Source organism: Erigeron canadensis, chromosome 3 (assembly GCF_010389155.1).
Source record: "Erigeron canadensis isolate Cc75 chromosome 3, C_canadensis_v1, whole genome shotgun sequence".
NCBI classification, from domain to species: Eukaryota; Viridiplantae; Streptophyta; class Magnoliopsida; order Asterales; family Asteraceae; genus Erigeron; species Erigeron canadensis.
Window position 1 is genome coordinate 43,369,189 of NC_057763.1, and position 14,659 is coordinate 43,383,847.

The following is a 14,659-nucleotide window of genomic DNA, read 5'->3' on the forward strand; positions in this document are numbered from 1 at the left end:
GGCCTCTGTCGAGTAATAGAGTTTCAGGCTTCAAGTTTGATATCGAGTCAAGTGTGAGCTGTCATATTGATTTTATTCAAAAGAATTACCCTATTTATTCTATTACATTATTTATAATCGAGTCAAGTTAACCAAATTTAGAAACCCGGGTTCAGGCTTGAAAAAGAAGGCCTCTGTCGAGTAATAGAGTTTCAGGCTTCGAGTTTGATATTGAGTCGAGTGTGGACTGTTATATTGACTTTATTCAAAATAATTACTCTACTAATTCAATTCCTTTATTTCTAAGCTTGGCAACATACATTTATCCATGTGTATCATTTCTAATAGGTGGATCTTATACACTAGTTATTGACTTATTGATATATACCAAGTAAAAGATTTAAATAAATAAAATGTTATTATTACATTTCAACCTATAAAACAAATTAAACGTAGTTAAAGTTATATTTGATAAGGCTAGCTTAAAGAGGAAGAAAAATTATTTCTAGGCAGTCTAGCAATATAGTCCCAAAATGGGCGACACCAATAAAAGGTATGTATGTGATCTAAATGTCTAATATTTATATTAATTTGTTTATGCATAATCCAAACTGGACCGCAAAAATTAGGATTCAACTTCCATCCATTTGCTTGTGAGAAAGACAGTCTTGGCATCTTTTATGGTCCAATCTTGGAAAATTCAACTTTCAATGTAATAATAATATATATATTGAATAACAAAAAAACTACAATCGTAAAGTTAAATCAAAAAGCATCTTTTTTATTTTTATTTTTTTTTCTTTTACAAATGTACAATTTTTTTGGCTTAAAATAATGGACCAGTTTCTTTCCGGAGCTAAAATGAAATTAAAGTTCTATTATTAATGCTATATACATTTATTTTTTTAAAAATAAATTGATACTAATAATTATAACTATCTGTGTTTTGAATATTTAAGTTCAAACTTTCAAGCGAAAATACATATAAGACGGTCGATCTGAATTTGTCCAAAATACACTCACACGCTTACGATTTTGTAACTTGTCAATAATAAACTAATTCGATGCGCGCATGTTTATAATTATAACATGTCAAAACACAAATAGTGTTGAAATTTCACTCATTTCTTAATCTTGATTTCGATTTCACATGTCAACAATAAATCTATCAAATAAATCACATCTAGCAATTTTTCTAAACAATTTTAATCCATTGCACAAATGCCATGTTACAACCTATATGATTACCAAAATAGAAAAATGTAGAAAAATGAGTGTGTGATTGATGTGTGATCTACCTTTGTTAAATACGAGTATAAAACTTTATTACATACTAATATTTTAATATTTATTGTATTAATAAATAAATGAATGACCTTCATGTTTTTTATGAAAAAAATTAGCATGAGTTTTTATACCTAACCTAGGTACATGACACCTATATATTATCATCTCTCTTACCAAAGTGAAAAGTAAGTGTGTGTATGATTGTCATGTATCTTTTGTTAAGGTTATTTTAAAATTAATTGTATAATAAATAAGTGATTGACCCTCTATGTTTTTTATAAAATGAAAATTAAGATGTAAGAGATTGTATACCTAAACTAGGTACATAACAAATATATATTCTCATTCCTTTTATCAAAAAGAAAAAATGAATGTATGGTTGTCATGTTCCAGTACTGTATAAAACTCTCTCAAATATTCTCATCTTTTAATAAAAAGAAAAAACATATGTTTTAAAAATGGAAACCAAGAGTAAATAAAGTCATGGAGATCTAATAACAATTATCTTTGTCAAACATTTCTTTTAGATAGTGGGGTTAGCAACTCTCTCATTCAAATCTTGCCTTTTTCTCCAATAAAACATATATATATTGTCAAAGCATAAATAAAGACTCCTCACCCATATATAATTTGTCAAACTTTCCTAGCTTGTTCTCTTTGTTTGTCTCTATTTCTACTTGAAATTTATTTAATTAGCCATGTCTGAAGGCCAAAGAGATGTATACTACCATGATCCATTTCATGATGATCAAAGAACAAGTGATACACTTTTTTCATTCTTTGGCCCGAATTCCACAATTAGAGATGAGTCGTCTTCAATTATATCACAGCCTACTACTACTACTGCTAATCATCAAAGATTCCAAGACTACATGGGTTTAACTCACTTCTTCAATAATAATGGATCTAGTAATATCGATTACGACACTACACCAGCTGCCGTAACCACAAATAATTTTGGTTATTCACCTTCTGCTTGTTCAGCACAACAAGTTTTTATTGGACTTGATGATCATCAAGATGACCAAATCAAGCCGGTTATGGACCCAGCCGGACTCTTGGTTGGCGTTACTCAGGAGAGCTCTCCTGTTAAGCCAAACTCTCCTAATAATTCCCTCCTTTCGTCGTCTACGGAGGCTGCTGACGATGAAGATGAACTCAAAGAAGCCGTTGGTAAGAAGCCGCAGGAACCGAAAGGCGTATTGGAAGATGGAGGAGTAGATAGCTCTAAGAAAGTGTAAGTTCCTTTAATTAATTAATTAGTAATCTGATTGATTGTCTTAGGGTTAATTAGTTATCGGTTATTCTAATTACTTGCAATAACCAAATGAATAGGAATAAGCAGCAGAAGAAGAAAGAAGAAAAAAAGCAAAGGGAACCGCGGTTCGCGTTTATGACAAAGAGTGATATTGATCATCTTGAAGATGGATACCGATGGAGGAAATATGGACAGAAAGCCGTCAAGAATAGCCCCTATCCCAGGTACATACATACATATACGTATATATATACACAATCACACATCACAATTAAATACGTACGTGTATTAACTAATACTTTACATAGAGTGTGTACGAATAAATATAGTATATGTTTATATTGCTTTGATCACAAAAGTCTACTTAATTAGTTTCTTGGATTCTGAATATTATTCATATAATTTGGTATTAAATTAATTTGACGTACTGGTAAATCTTGAATACATATATATATATATGTATAATTTAAAATCATGAAAACCCTATATTCTCTGCAACTACTAACTTTGTATTCTATCTGCAAAGTCATTATTGGTTTAAGTTTGTTTCACATTCTTGATCAGCTGCGTATTTTATACAACTAACACATATTAATTAATGTGTCAAGTATTTTTTTTTTATATAATTTTATCTTAGATATATATATATAGTGTATCTATTAATCAATTAATAACTACTATTAATCAAAGTAGTTTAATTAATTAAATTTTGATATGAAATACGTACAGAAGTTACTACCGATGCACAACTCAAAAGTGCACGGTGAAGAAGCGGGTGGAAAGATCGTATCAAGATCCGTCGACGGTAATCACCACATATGAAGGACAGCATAACCATCACTTGCCTGCAACACTGAGAGGAAATGTTGGTGGCGGAATGTTGTATCCGCCATCATCTGCTATGACAATGATGGTGGCGGCACAAGGTGCCATGATGTCGGGTGTAGTTGCAGCAGCCGGTTCATCCAGCAGCTTCCAGCTCCCTCTGCATCGTGAGTTTCTAGCTCATCATCATAATGCTGGTTTCTACAATAATAATAATAATAATAATAATAATTCGGGAGGCGGAGCTGCTACTAGTGATCAACCGACCATGTACTACCAGCAGCAAACGCCATCATCCGTAGTAGTTCAGCATCAAATGCATTCAGCAGCAGCTGATTATGGCCTTTTACAAGATATGGTCCCATCCATGACGACTTTTTTTAAACAAGAACCCTAAATTATTATTACACTAGCTAGCTCCGTACGTACTACTCATCCCGACCCCTACCTACCTCGATCAGCTCTCCCGCAAAACCTCTGACCTTTTGTTGACTTACTTTCACCATGCATCTATTTTATATATATTTCTTGATATCCATTTGGTAGGGTGGTGTTGTTGTTTTTGCGCGCAGTATGTATATATACAGCCATGAATCTGATGAGCATGCATATATAGAGATCGAAACATGCATGATATATATATAGCTACTTTTAATTATGTAATTACACTTTCTAGAGGATATATTTTATATCCCTCTATAATTATTTCTTGGTTGATTATATTTTAATTTTTATATAGCACATTTAATCTTGCTGTAGACGTACCTATTAATTTGATTATGCTAACAAGTCCTGTCCTTATAGCTAAATAGTTTTCCCATTGTGTAAACGTATAGTACATAAATCATAGTGTCTATTCTTACATATATATATTCGATCTGCTTTTAGTTATGTTTCCACAAAAGTAGATATCCCTGGATTACACACACATATATATATATTCTCTCCCAATCAATTATCGCATCATATTTGACCTATATATATATATATATATATTTCTATAATGAAATATGAAAAAACGTACGATCCAACTAATATTAATTTTGCTTATGGGTAAACATGCATGCTTAATAATTGATTTTGCCACTGCCAAATTAGTTTTGGTATATACGGATGTTTTTATCAAAATCAAATATGCATCATTAAGTCATGTTTTAAGTGCATTAACTGCAAGAAGTATTTATGAGCAAATGATTGGTTTTGGTGTAAGAAACGTATGTAAAAAAATTAGTAATAACTCGTACATAATGTCTACAAGCACTCTAATTAATTTATTTGTTTGACAAAATAGTTGTTTAGAAAATTAAACTATAATGTTTGACACCGGCCTTATACATGTCATTCATCTGATTTTTTATGTTGCCATGAGTTTATTATGAAGCATAGTTTTAATAAATATATGTCATTCAAGTTTATCGATCATAAATTATATAAACATATACGTACGTACGAGATGACAAAACTGGATTTCAATCAAATTGTAGCTCCCTTTAATTCGAAAAGATAACATATATAAAGCCTCAGTAGTTTTGTGTAGTAAATAGAAATAAGTTGCCAACAACAGAAAGGTAACATATATTCCCAGGTTTACAAAATGTATATACAACTACAAGCTTTTATTGAAGATTCATCAACAGTGAAAATTTATTACCTTTTTATCAACTTTCATTACTAGCATATTTAGTTTATAGGATTTACGGTATAGAATTTTTATCTACTATTTCATTTACACTTTCTATCTGTCACAAAATGGGCGTCAGGACTATTCATCGGATGTAAAAAAATAATCATTAAAACTTTAAAAATATGTCATATTAGTCATTTATGTTACAAAAATGATGTTGTTTTGGTAATAAAACAAGAACCTTGGTAATAAAACAAGAACCTAATAGTAACATAATAATTTTAAACTTTTAATGGTCTAGATGAGACACTTAAAAAAATACGTTAATTAATTAGTTGGTGTATAAGATCCAAAAAGGCTTTCGATAACTTAAAAAAGGACAAATTAACCAAAAAGTACACAAGGTCGGAGAGAATGGTTATTGAATAAGTGATCTTCCCCAAATTGTCACATAATCTTTACCTAATAAAAACTTTTGAACTCAAAACTCCCAAATTCTTCCCAAACTTCATCGATCAATTTGGTGGCGACGGTGTTATTAATTTGGTGAACTTTGCCAATTTCTCCACCCAATAGAATAAAAGATTCACTAAATCCATATAACCGATCGAATTGAGGGTTGTACGTGGTGGTGTTACGAAGTACCCCGATTCGATGCCGACCGATACCACCCCCTCCACGACTTTTTAGTCATTTATCTGGATAAATGCAAAAATGTTTCTTAGACTAGCTTTTTTAATTGGCCACAATAATTTGACCTTTTACAATATATTAGCTAATGTCATTGAACGGCGTTTAGCATGTAATGTACGATTTTCATATTTTGAACTAGTTAGAATGAAACACAACCTATATATATATCTTTTAAATGCATTGTCGGTTCCATCTTAATTTTCCAAATGTCTTTATCTTGGTTTGTTTCAATCAGAGCTAGTTTCTATCTATTACATCCATATATACACACATCAACCATTACTACTAACAGATCTACTAAAGATTAGCCAATCGGTCTTATGCTTTTAGAGTTTTGGCAACCTTATCCTTAAAACTAGCTATAGCCTATAACAAACCCAAACAACTCCGTTAGTTTGTTATTAGTTCGTCAAGTAACGAAGAAACTCAACTCGACGAGTGGTTGTAACAGAACTTTAGTTATAGCTACATGTAACCAAAAAAACCGTTGATTTCTGTTTGAAGGTTGGGAAATGCCTAGCTTGTCAATTTATCTAGGAAATTACTAGGGGGGCTCATGTAGCCCATTCTTCTTTTTAAATCTATTTTGGATTAGAGCCAGGATTATATTTGAAGTGGCCCATTTGAAGCCAATGTACGAAAAATGATTAATTTTTTATTGCCCCACCTATAGCTACTTTAGTTTAGGATGGTCCTAGCTAATGGGGAAGTTATAGATACTTTTCCTATAACATCTTCATTTATATTATTGAGTTGTATAAAATTTTGGTGTATTTACTTTGAACTTTAATTAGGAACCGAGATATTTGAATTTGAATAATATATATTCTACTATAAGTAATATTTTCTACTTTAGAATATGCAATGGAAAAAATTAAATATAGAACTTCATAATTGTGCTAGCTTTACTTCCTGTATAGTAGTGTTAGATTTTTTTTCATGTGAGATGATCAAATGTGAAGTGAACCCAATAACCCGTCATGGTATTGTATAGATCTGTGATGACTACCAATCCACATATGAAGGCAGCTTGACCTACATGTGAAGTTAAAGTACGTAAGGTCGATCCTTATGATGCCCAAATCATGGTATTAAATGAAAGCATTTCATTCGTATCAAAACCCTTATGGGGAGGTCATGATGGGGATCCACCTGGTTCCAGGCAGAATGTCCTCTATTATTTTATTTACCTACCATTTGTGACGGATAAAAAGAGAAGACATAAAAACATTTTTAAAAATAATATTGGAAAAGAAGTGTTATGTGTACAAAGTATACAAACAGAAACTATATATATACATCGTTATCGATAGTCTAATCAATTAATATACTGTTTTATTGGTTGAATATATGTTTAAGTGTTTATAAACGGAAGGTAGCATTCCGGTAAAGAACGTCAGTCCTTTGAGATCATTTTGTGACACATTTGACGGCTTTGGCATAGGTTATCCCAGCAGAATCGCAAGATGCCATTTTATGAGAATAATAAGTGAAACTCCGAGTACATAAAAGTCCATAATAATATTTGCTACGAGACAAGTGAAACTCTGAAAAAGCAATAATATTACTAAGAGCATAACATGAATACGAGAACAAAAATAAGAACAGGCAACTTGAACATCCTATTCCAAGAAAGCCTTAATGTGAAAATAAAGATTTTAAATATTGACATCATTTTCATATCGTAATCGGAAGGTCCTGATCAAACTTTTCTAGTTGTTGTAGTTTTTATATCAAAGATTATATAATGTGAATATATACAAAATAGGTACAACGCAATAAAACTTTCATAAAACTTAATAAGCCGTTTTGTACAAAGGTTATACAGAAAAGAAAACGAGCAATGTCCTTTAAGATCCATTCCATTTTATTAAATGACTACCTAAATGGTAAAAACAGAAGAAAAAAGAAGATAACTACAAAAATAGGAAAACAAGTACTAATGATTTAGAATTTCAAGAGCTTAACCATGAATCTAGATCACACATGTTTTACATGTTTCAGTTTGGAACAGGGATGGGTTGACATTCTCAAAAGGTTAATTACAAAACTACAACAAATGGCTTTCATATCACGACGATCTTTTGGCAGAGCTAGAGAAACAGTGGTTCGTTATCCTTGTAAATTGGTAATGAAGATGTATACTTTAATTCTTTTTTTTTTTTAACTTGATCTATGTATGTATGTATGCTTCATGTATATCCCAGTCCAATAGGATGTATCATCTAAGAATCTTTGATGTATCTACAACTTCATCATGCCTGCAAACCCATATTAACAACAAAAACCTCATGTAATAAACCAATAATAGCTAACTTAACTTCAACAAATATTTCTATAAACGAGAGAACTTGGGAATCTAGAAGACGATTTTTACAAAACGACCTCATTCAAATGAGTATCTTTAGAAGGGGGAAAAAGAAATTTAATGAATTGGTAAAATAGATGAACATGCAATTTCATATTTGTCATTTCACCTTCATATCAAGTACATAATTTTTTAAAAAATTAAGCAACATAAAGTCATACATTCTTGATCAAATTAACAAAAATAAAATAAATTTGAAGAGCAAAAAAGAGCTTACCGGTCACTGAGGAATCTGAACAACAATGAAAGCAATTAAGTACAAACACATGGAGATTGCTGCTCCAGCAAGGAAATTATAAAGAAGTTGTCGGTCATTTTTAGTGGGTATAAAAACCGACTTGAGGGTGTTTGTTAGTTCAAAGAGCCGGCAAGATATCTGCACAAGGGGAAAACATAACAGATGTGAAAAACTAGATTTGTTATATCATTTCATTTAATAAAAGGCTCAAAGATATTCTCCTCACCAAAACATAAGCTGCGGTAGTAAGCATGAAATTCAGCATAGGATAATTTGGGATAAAAGACAGAAGCCACTTTGGCTGACCATTGGGAATATCTGATCTGCACCATTAACATTGGTTAGATCTGGTCATAGCAATTTTCTGCATTTCACTCTAGTTGCTCAGAGAACTTACTTAGAGGTGACTAATGGGGTTGAAAGAAGTTATTCTGGATATGGGTGGAAACAGGTCAGGTGGAACCACTAGCATTATCTTTTGCCAATTTTTCCGATTCTTACAATGAGTTAATGTGTTGAATATGATTGCACAAACTATGTTACTATATAAAAAAATTTATATAAAAAGAATTATAGAGGCTGCAAGCTTTAAAAAGACAATCTAACCATTTGACCCGCTCTGGACATTGGACCAGTTTCCCTTTAGCTAGACCTTTTAAGTTTTAACTGACCTATTTGACCCGTTCTTGATAAGCCACAGTCCAAATAGACCCATTATTTAGTAAATGGGATGAAATTGCCACCTCTACTTTCTCAGCCAAAATAGCCTAGCAGATGAAGTAATAGAGAAAACCAGATATGAAACTGAGAAAAGATTCATAACTCACCTTAACCAGATATGAAACTGGGAAATGTATGTCTCCAAGGTGATCTTACCAAGCCACCTATTAGATACAAATATATAGACGTTTGTGGTAACAGAGCAGATAGGCAATAAGAAAAAACCTGTATATTTATATCATGAATTAAAATGGTGTTTGGTGAGAAAAGCTTACGCAAAGAGGGTTAGCGAGAAATTCCGAAGATGTTGAGTGAAGTTCCGCAAGCAAATATACACACTGAAAGCAAAAGAACCATGTGTTTTAACATGCAGCATGATACACTAATGAAACACAAAAGAATATCAAAAGAAATCCATTACACACGTTATAGGTATCCACGATGTATAAGGATGATATTTGTTGTAAGTAACCTTGTCCAACTTGTATATATATTCATACCACAGATATCCAGCCTGAAAAGAAGTGTATATTAGCCCACATGACCATATATAAATTAGAAAAACTGTTGATAACATTAAACAGAAAATTGGTACAAACCAACACAGATACTGAAACAACAGTGGCTTTAACAGAACGTCTCCTCTTACTATCAGACTCCTCAAGTTTTTCCATCCACTTTTCAACCTGTAAAATGTAAAGCAATTTTCTCTCAGATATAGTATATTATTAGCACACAGATATTGAGAGAGCCATCGGACTTTCAAAAGCTTACATTGGGATGAAGATATGCATATATCATCCCAATTACCCATATATAACGATCAAGCCCAGATCTGAAATGCCACTCATGCAATCGGGGGAGATCAGGTTTGGCAGGATCTGTGTAACCTATGAAAGCAAGAAACCAATTTAATGACCTCGTACTTAAACAGTGATTATATTTAAATAGAAGCTTACAAAAACTTGTCAATGATGATGATTTAGATATAGCACTAATTAGAAGAAATATCCTACAATAACACTTGAGGAGACAAAGTGGGTATGTTTGGTAACTGATCAAAGCAAATAATCTTTAATGTGTTAGAGTTGATACAGAACAATTTCTGGTCTATAATTTTAAAACTTTTCATCAAAAAATAGTGTTGATTGGCAAATGTGATTGAAAAATGAAAAAAACTATATTATGGGTTAAAAATACACTTTGGTTGGCTTTCAACCCATTCAATATGGGACAAAATTACCACCTCTAGTCCTGCCTACAGGAATTTCATACGCACATGCACTCGGTCGTGGACTACACTAACCTAATAAGAACGTCAAAGGACTCCAAATGACTTCAAAAACTCCGGGAATTTCCCAAACCAAGATGACCACGAGGAAGCATGCAACAATTTTTGTTATCATCACTGATCTTATCTCATTATACTTGCTGCCTATCGCAAGTGCTCCATATACCATAAGGGTAAATAGCGTGTGCATGGGACAAATGTAGTAGAGCATATAATCATTGTCAAGAACAATACAACAAAAGGCAACAAAAAAGTTTAGCCTCCACATCATCTGCATTTAAAACAAAATAAAATAAAATTAGGTGCATGGCTAACACAAATCAACATTATAAGTAAACAATGTAGAATAGAGTTAGAAAGTTTCCACACAAGCCAACAGATGGTTCTAACTTAGTATTTGACTGTTTCTAGCAGTATTGCTATATTGTATTCTCTCTTTCTTGTCTTTCAAATAGACAAATGACCTTTTAATTTAGAGAGAGAAAAAGGAACCACTCTGACAGATACATGTAGATTGCTCATGACCCAAACCCAACAAACTGGCTAGATTTTTGAGAATTTAAGGTCCATGTAACCAACAATTAACCAATAACCACGATAAAAAAAAAATACATAAATTGAGCAATATTACTTCATATAAATGTTAACCTGAGCAAAGCGTGCAATACTGAAATCTTTACGGATGTAGTAGTACGAGAAATTTCCAAAGCCAGTCATCCAGACATACGCAGCAATAAACACACGAATAGCATTATATATCTCCGTAGCAGCAAAGTAGTGATACATCAAAAAGAGAACCTGTCAAATTCATAAAATGATAAGCAGTTTCCAGATATGAACTCAGACTTGCAAAGCAAAGTATGGAAATTGATTCTGCTATCCACAAATATGAATTCAGAGTATAGATAATGAGAAATCTCTAACCTGCATCCATCCTTTCCACTCTTCTGTTTGATGTCGATTGAGGTAGAGTATCGATTTTCCAGAGAAGGCTGACTTGTCACTATGTTTCTTTAGAGAAGTCATTGCTGAAACAATGATAAGAAGAGCATACAGGAACAGGAAAAGATCGCGATTGTAGCTCTGCTCAAGAAAAATAACTCAGCTATTAAACTTTTTTAAAAACACCATTGATTTCAACAAAGTGTTTATACAGCTACGAACACGCTTTTTGATAGTTTTTATGTCAAGAGATCATTAAATACCAGACCATGCATTCAACTTAGTTAACTCACAACATGTTGAAAAATACAACCTCAGTCTTATAGGGGAAAAAGGAAGGAGAACCTTGGTAGATTCTGCAATTAAACTGGTGCGGTCACATATGTAGAAATAGAACAATATTCCTCCAAATTCTGACCTGCATCAGGTTGTGAAATCAGTATATAATTTCCACATAAGCTAAATCGTTGAAAAGAAGCATCGATATTTATATATATCACCAGCAAAGCCCTACAACTTACATTGCCCTCAGGGTTGCCCGATTCTCAAGCAAAAAAGAATCTTCCATTGTCACAAATCTACAATCAAGGAGGCCAACAATGTAAGGAGTACTAGAACAACCAAATACAGAACAAGAAAAAGAAAAAGAAATCCATCAACTTGATTGATTACCTAATTAAGTTCGCTTTAATGGACGCAGTAGGCTGCTTCAATGATGCTGATTTTGTAAGGCCCCCTTCCAGTAAAAGAGCTCGGTCATCTTCCTCCTTTGTTTTGGTTTCCAATTCAACCAAATTGTTGTCTGAGTGACTGTTTCCAGAAATAAACATGTAAGTGCATTTATAAAGATCCTAGAAAACTCAGCAAGTCTGATTCGTTACTAACTGAATGATGTATACCTTTCCAAGTTTGGAAAAAATAACGAATAACATAAAAGCTAGAGTCTAGCTTCAATTTATTGGATAGATGGATACAACAACAGCAACAATACCAAATCTTGCCATGCAGGGAGGGAGAGGTGGTATCTAGATGAATATAGTTAGATAAAGGCTTGGAACCAAAACAAACTATACTATGATCCTTAAATGTAAGGGAATTAAATTTCCAATCACTCGCATTTGAGAATAGATATCAAGTACTGTACTTTGCATAAAGAATAGATGGAACTTTAAAAAGGTGTATATATATATATAGGCACAAGTGTAGGGAAATGTTTTAAACTTGTCCAGGATGTGCTAGTATTTGTATCAAATTTTCATAGTTTGGCATTGTATGTATCTGGTTACCACTTCATCAGTGTAACAATTACTTTCTTTTGCTTTATGGCAGTCGTATAAGTTGGCACATCGTTGAAACCATTGTTACGTCAAGATTTTACAATTTATAAGATGTAAGACACAGAATTGAAAGTTTAATACATCTGACAAAGGTTTTGAAAGTAGCAACACTTTACATAAACAAATCAAAACAAGCCGAGTTGAATACATTTCCACACACTTGTTCCAAAAGTATACTCAAAACAAAGAGTAAACTATGGCTACTATTCTACTAACAATGTTAAATAGAAAAAGCTCACAGTTTAGATGCGGATGACGATTTTTGGTATTCCAGCCACTCGGAGTATATCCAAGCAACAAAAATAGGAATGATTCCAAGCAAAAACGACACCTGCGATACAACGCGATATCGATAATTAAGATAAAATGACTTAATAACACAAAACTGTATATAATAACATTGAATCAATGCAGTTTGTACAATGTGAAGTAATTATCATTACAATGCTAATAAATAAATAAATACAACAGAACATGAATCATGAGTTATATTGAACTGAATGAATACATATATGTAGATATAGATATAGATTAATATTATAGTACAGATGTATAAATATAGATAGATAGATAGATATGGTTATGAAGTAGTAGTGTGGTTAAGTTAGTTAACCTGGCCAGGTGTTAAAGGTCCAGAAACCGCCATTTTTTGGATTCGTGGCAAAGGAATTCAAACTGAAATTGAAATTGAAATTTAAAGGAGATGAAAATGAAGAAGATTCATAACAGATTCAAGAACATATTGATGGATCAACCTATAGATACAGAGTATTATAAGTATAGGAATGTGTGTGAGAGAGAGAGTGAGAGTGGAAGTATATATTATTATTTGAAGAGGAATGGGGTAGTAAGAGAAGGAGAAGATGAAACCCTGACTCACTAACCAACGAGAAGGAGAGATCTGAAGCAACAATTTTTTATTTTTTTTTTATATTGAATTAAATTGTTGATGTCTTGATGATGATGATGATGTGATTGGAATTTATTATTATTATTTTTTCATTTTATTTTTTAATTGAAGTTGGTTGGTTTATTGCTTCACGAAATGAATAGGCACCAACACCATTGGAAGACGTGTCCCCGTCGGTGTACGGTTTGCCAATCCATAATTTTCTTTTTATGTTTTATATAGGAAAAAATGAGTATAGATTTGTTATGTACTTAATTTGAGTGAAAAATCTCTCACATAATAATATTTTAATATTTTAAATAAATAATTGGCCCCTCATAATTTTTATGGTTAAAAAAAAATATGTGAGGGGTTTTTCACCCAAATAATATACTAATTTAATTTTTTGTTTGTCTTTTTTTTTTAATCATTTTAAGATTGAGGGTATGTTTGGCCAGAAGCTTTTAAGAGTTTTTAGGAACTTCAAGCTTCAAGTTTTTAAGAAAAAACTCCAATTTAATGAAAAGTCTCATTTGGTTAGAAGAGCTACAAGCTTTTAGAGAGAAAAAAATCTACTTCTTGAAACACTACTATTGTTAGCGTTTAGCAAAGGCTGCAACTTTTGGGTAGTAGAATTACTTTCATATCCTCTAATATTTATTATAGAGTATAAAAGTGTTAGGCATAAGAGTAGTCATTGACTACGGAAATGTGAAGAGAAGGATATTGTGACACGAAATCATGTCACCGTATTCACTATATATACTATATACTTAAGGTAATAACTTTCTTTTATTTTAGATATTATACAGAGTATAAAATGTTATATAAAATGTAATGTATTGTGAAATATTTATATGATATAATTCTATAAAATAATAAGGATATAATATTACTAATTACTATTGCCTGCAACTTAGAATATATATATATAGTATTATTTATTATTATATATTTTTACCAATGTCTATTTTAGTCATTTTATAACTTTGTTAAAAGCTTTAGCTACTTATCCAAACATTAAAATATGTGTGAAAAGCTTTAGCTACCAGCTTCTAGTTACAACTACTAGCTACCAGCCACCAGCTTTCAGCTAGAAGTTAGTTTTACCAAACATATCCTGAATAAAAAACAAAATTCCCAAAAGATAATATTGAGAAAAACCCTTAATCTTTAAGACAAATTTGATTTTTCTATGAAGCTCACAC

At 31.9% G+C, this 14,659-nt stretch overlaps 2 protein-coding genes across 2 annotated transcripts; one reads left to right on the forward strand and one right to left on the reverse strand.

Moving 5' to 3' along the window:
• Nucleotides 1-1,899: 1,899 nt before the first annotated feature.
• LOC122593907 (WRKY transcription factor 71-like) lies at nt 1,900-4,054 on the forward strand. Its single transcript, XM_043766362.1, has 3 exons — nt 1,900-2,503; nt 2,602-2,748; nt 3,254-4,054. Exons 1-3 carry the CDS (start codon nt 1,965-1,967, stop codon nt 3,744-3,746), a joined length of 1,179 nt encoding a protein of 392 aa, XP_043622297.1. The 5' UTR covers nt 1,900-1,964; the 3' UTR covers nt 3,747-4,054.
• Nucleotides 4,055-7,510: 3,456 nt separating this feature from the next.
• On the reverse strand, nt 7,511-13,521 carry LOC122590533 (protein REDUCED WALL ACETYLATION 3-like). Its single transcript, XM_043762730.1, has 16 exons — nt 13,176-13,521; nt 12,802-12,893; nt 11,898-12,035; nt 11,747-11,803; nt 11,571-11,643; nt 11,208-11,366; nt 10,932-11,081; nt 10,299-10,554; nt 9,767-9,882; nt 9,592-9,678; nt 9,418-9,506; nt 9,268-9,330; nt 9,100-9,156; nt 8,499-8,595; nt 8,252-8,410; nt 7,511-7,927 (listed from the first exon to the last, which is right to left on the reverse strand). The coding sequence occupies exons 1-15, from the start codon at nt 13,206-13,208 to the stop codon at nt 8,255-8,257; spliced, it is 1,623 nt and encodes a 540-aa protein (XP_043618665.1). The 5' UTR covers nt 13,209-13,521; the 3' UTR covers nt 7,511-7,927; nt 8,252-8,254.
• Nucleotides 13,522-14,659: the final 1,138 nt, after the last annotated feature.

What these genes read in the sequence shown, in the direction of transcription:
- LOC122590533 (XM_043762730.1), bottom strand. Translation starts at nt 13,208, where the DNA reads ATGGCGGTTTCTGGACCTTTAACACCTGGCCAG. An exon ending in CGGGCAACCCTGAGGGCAAT is followed by an intron (nt 11,644 to 11,746) that starts GTAAGTTGTAGG and finishes AACCTGATGCAG; the next exon opens with GTCAGAATTTGGAGGAATAT. An exon ending in TCCTTTGACGTTCTTATTAG is followed by an intron (nt 9,883 to 10,298) that starts GTTAGTGTAGTC and finishes TTGCTTTCATAG; the next exon opens with GTTACACAGATCCTGCCAAA.
- LOC122593907 (XM_043766362.1), top strand. Translation starts at nt 1,965, where the DNA reads ATGTCTGAAGGCCAAAGAGATGTATACTACCATGATCCATTTCATGAT. An exon ending in GTAGATAGCTCTAAGAAAGT is followed by an intron (nt 2,504 to 2,601) that starts GTAAGTTCCTTT and finishes CCAAATGAATAG; the next exon opens with GAATAAGCAGCAGAAGAAGA. An exon ending in AAGAATAGCCCCTATCCCAG is followed by an intron (nt 2,749 to 3,253) that starts GTACATACATAC and finishes AAATACGTACAG; the next exon opens with AAGTTACTACCGATGCACAA.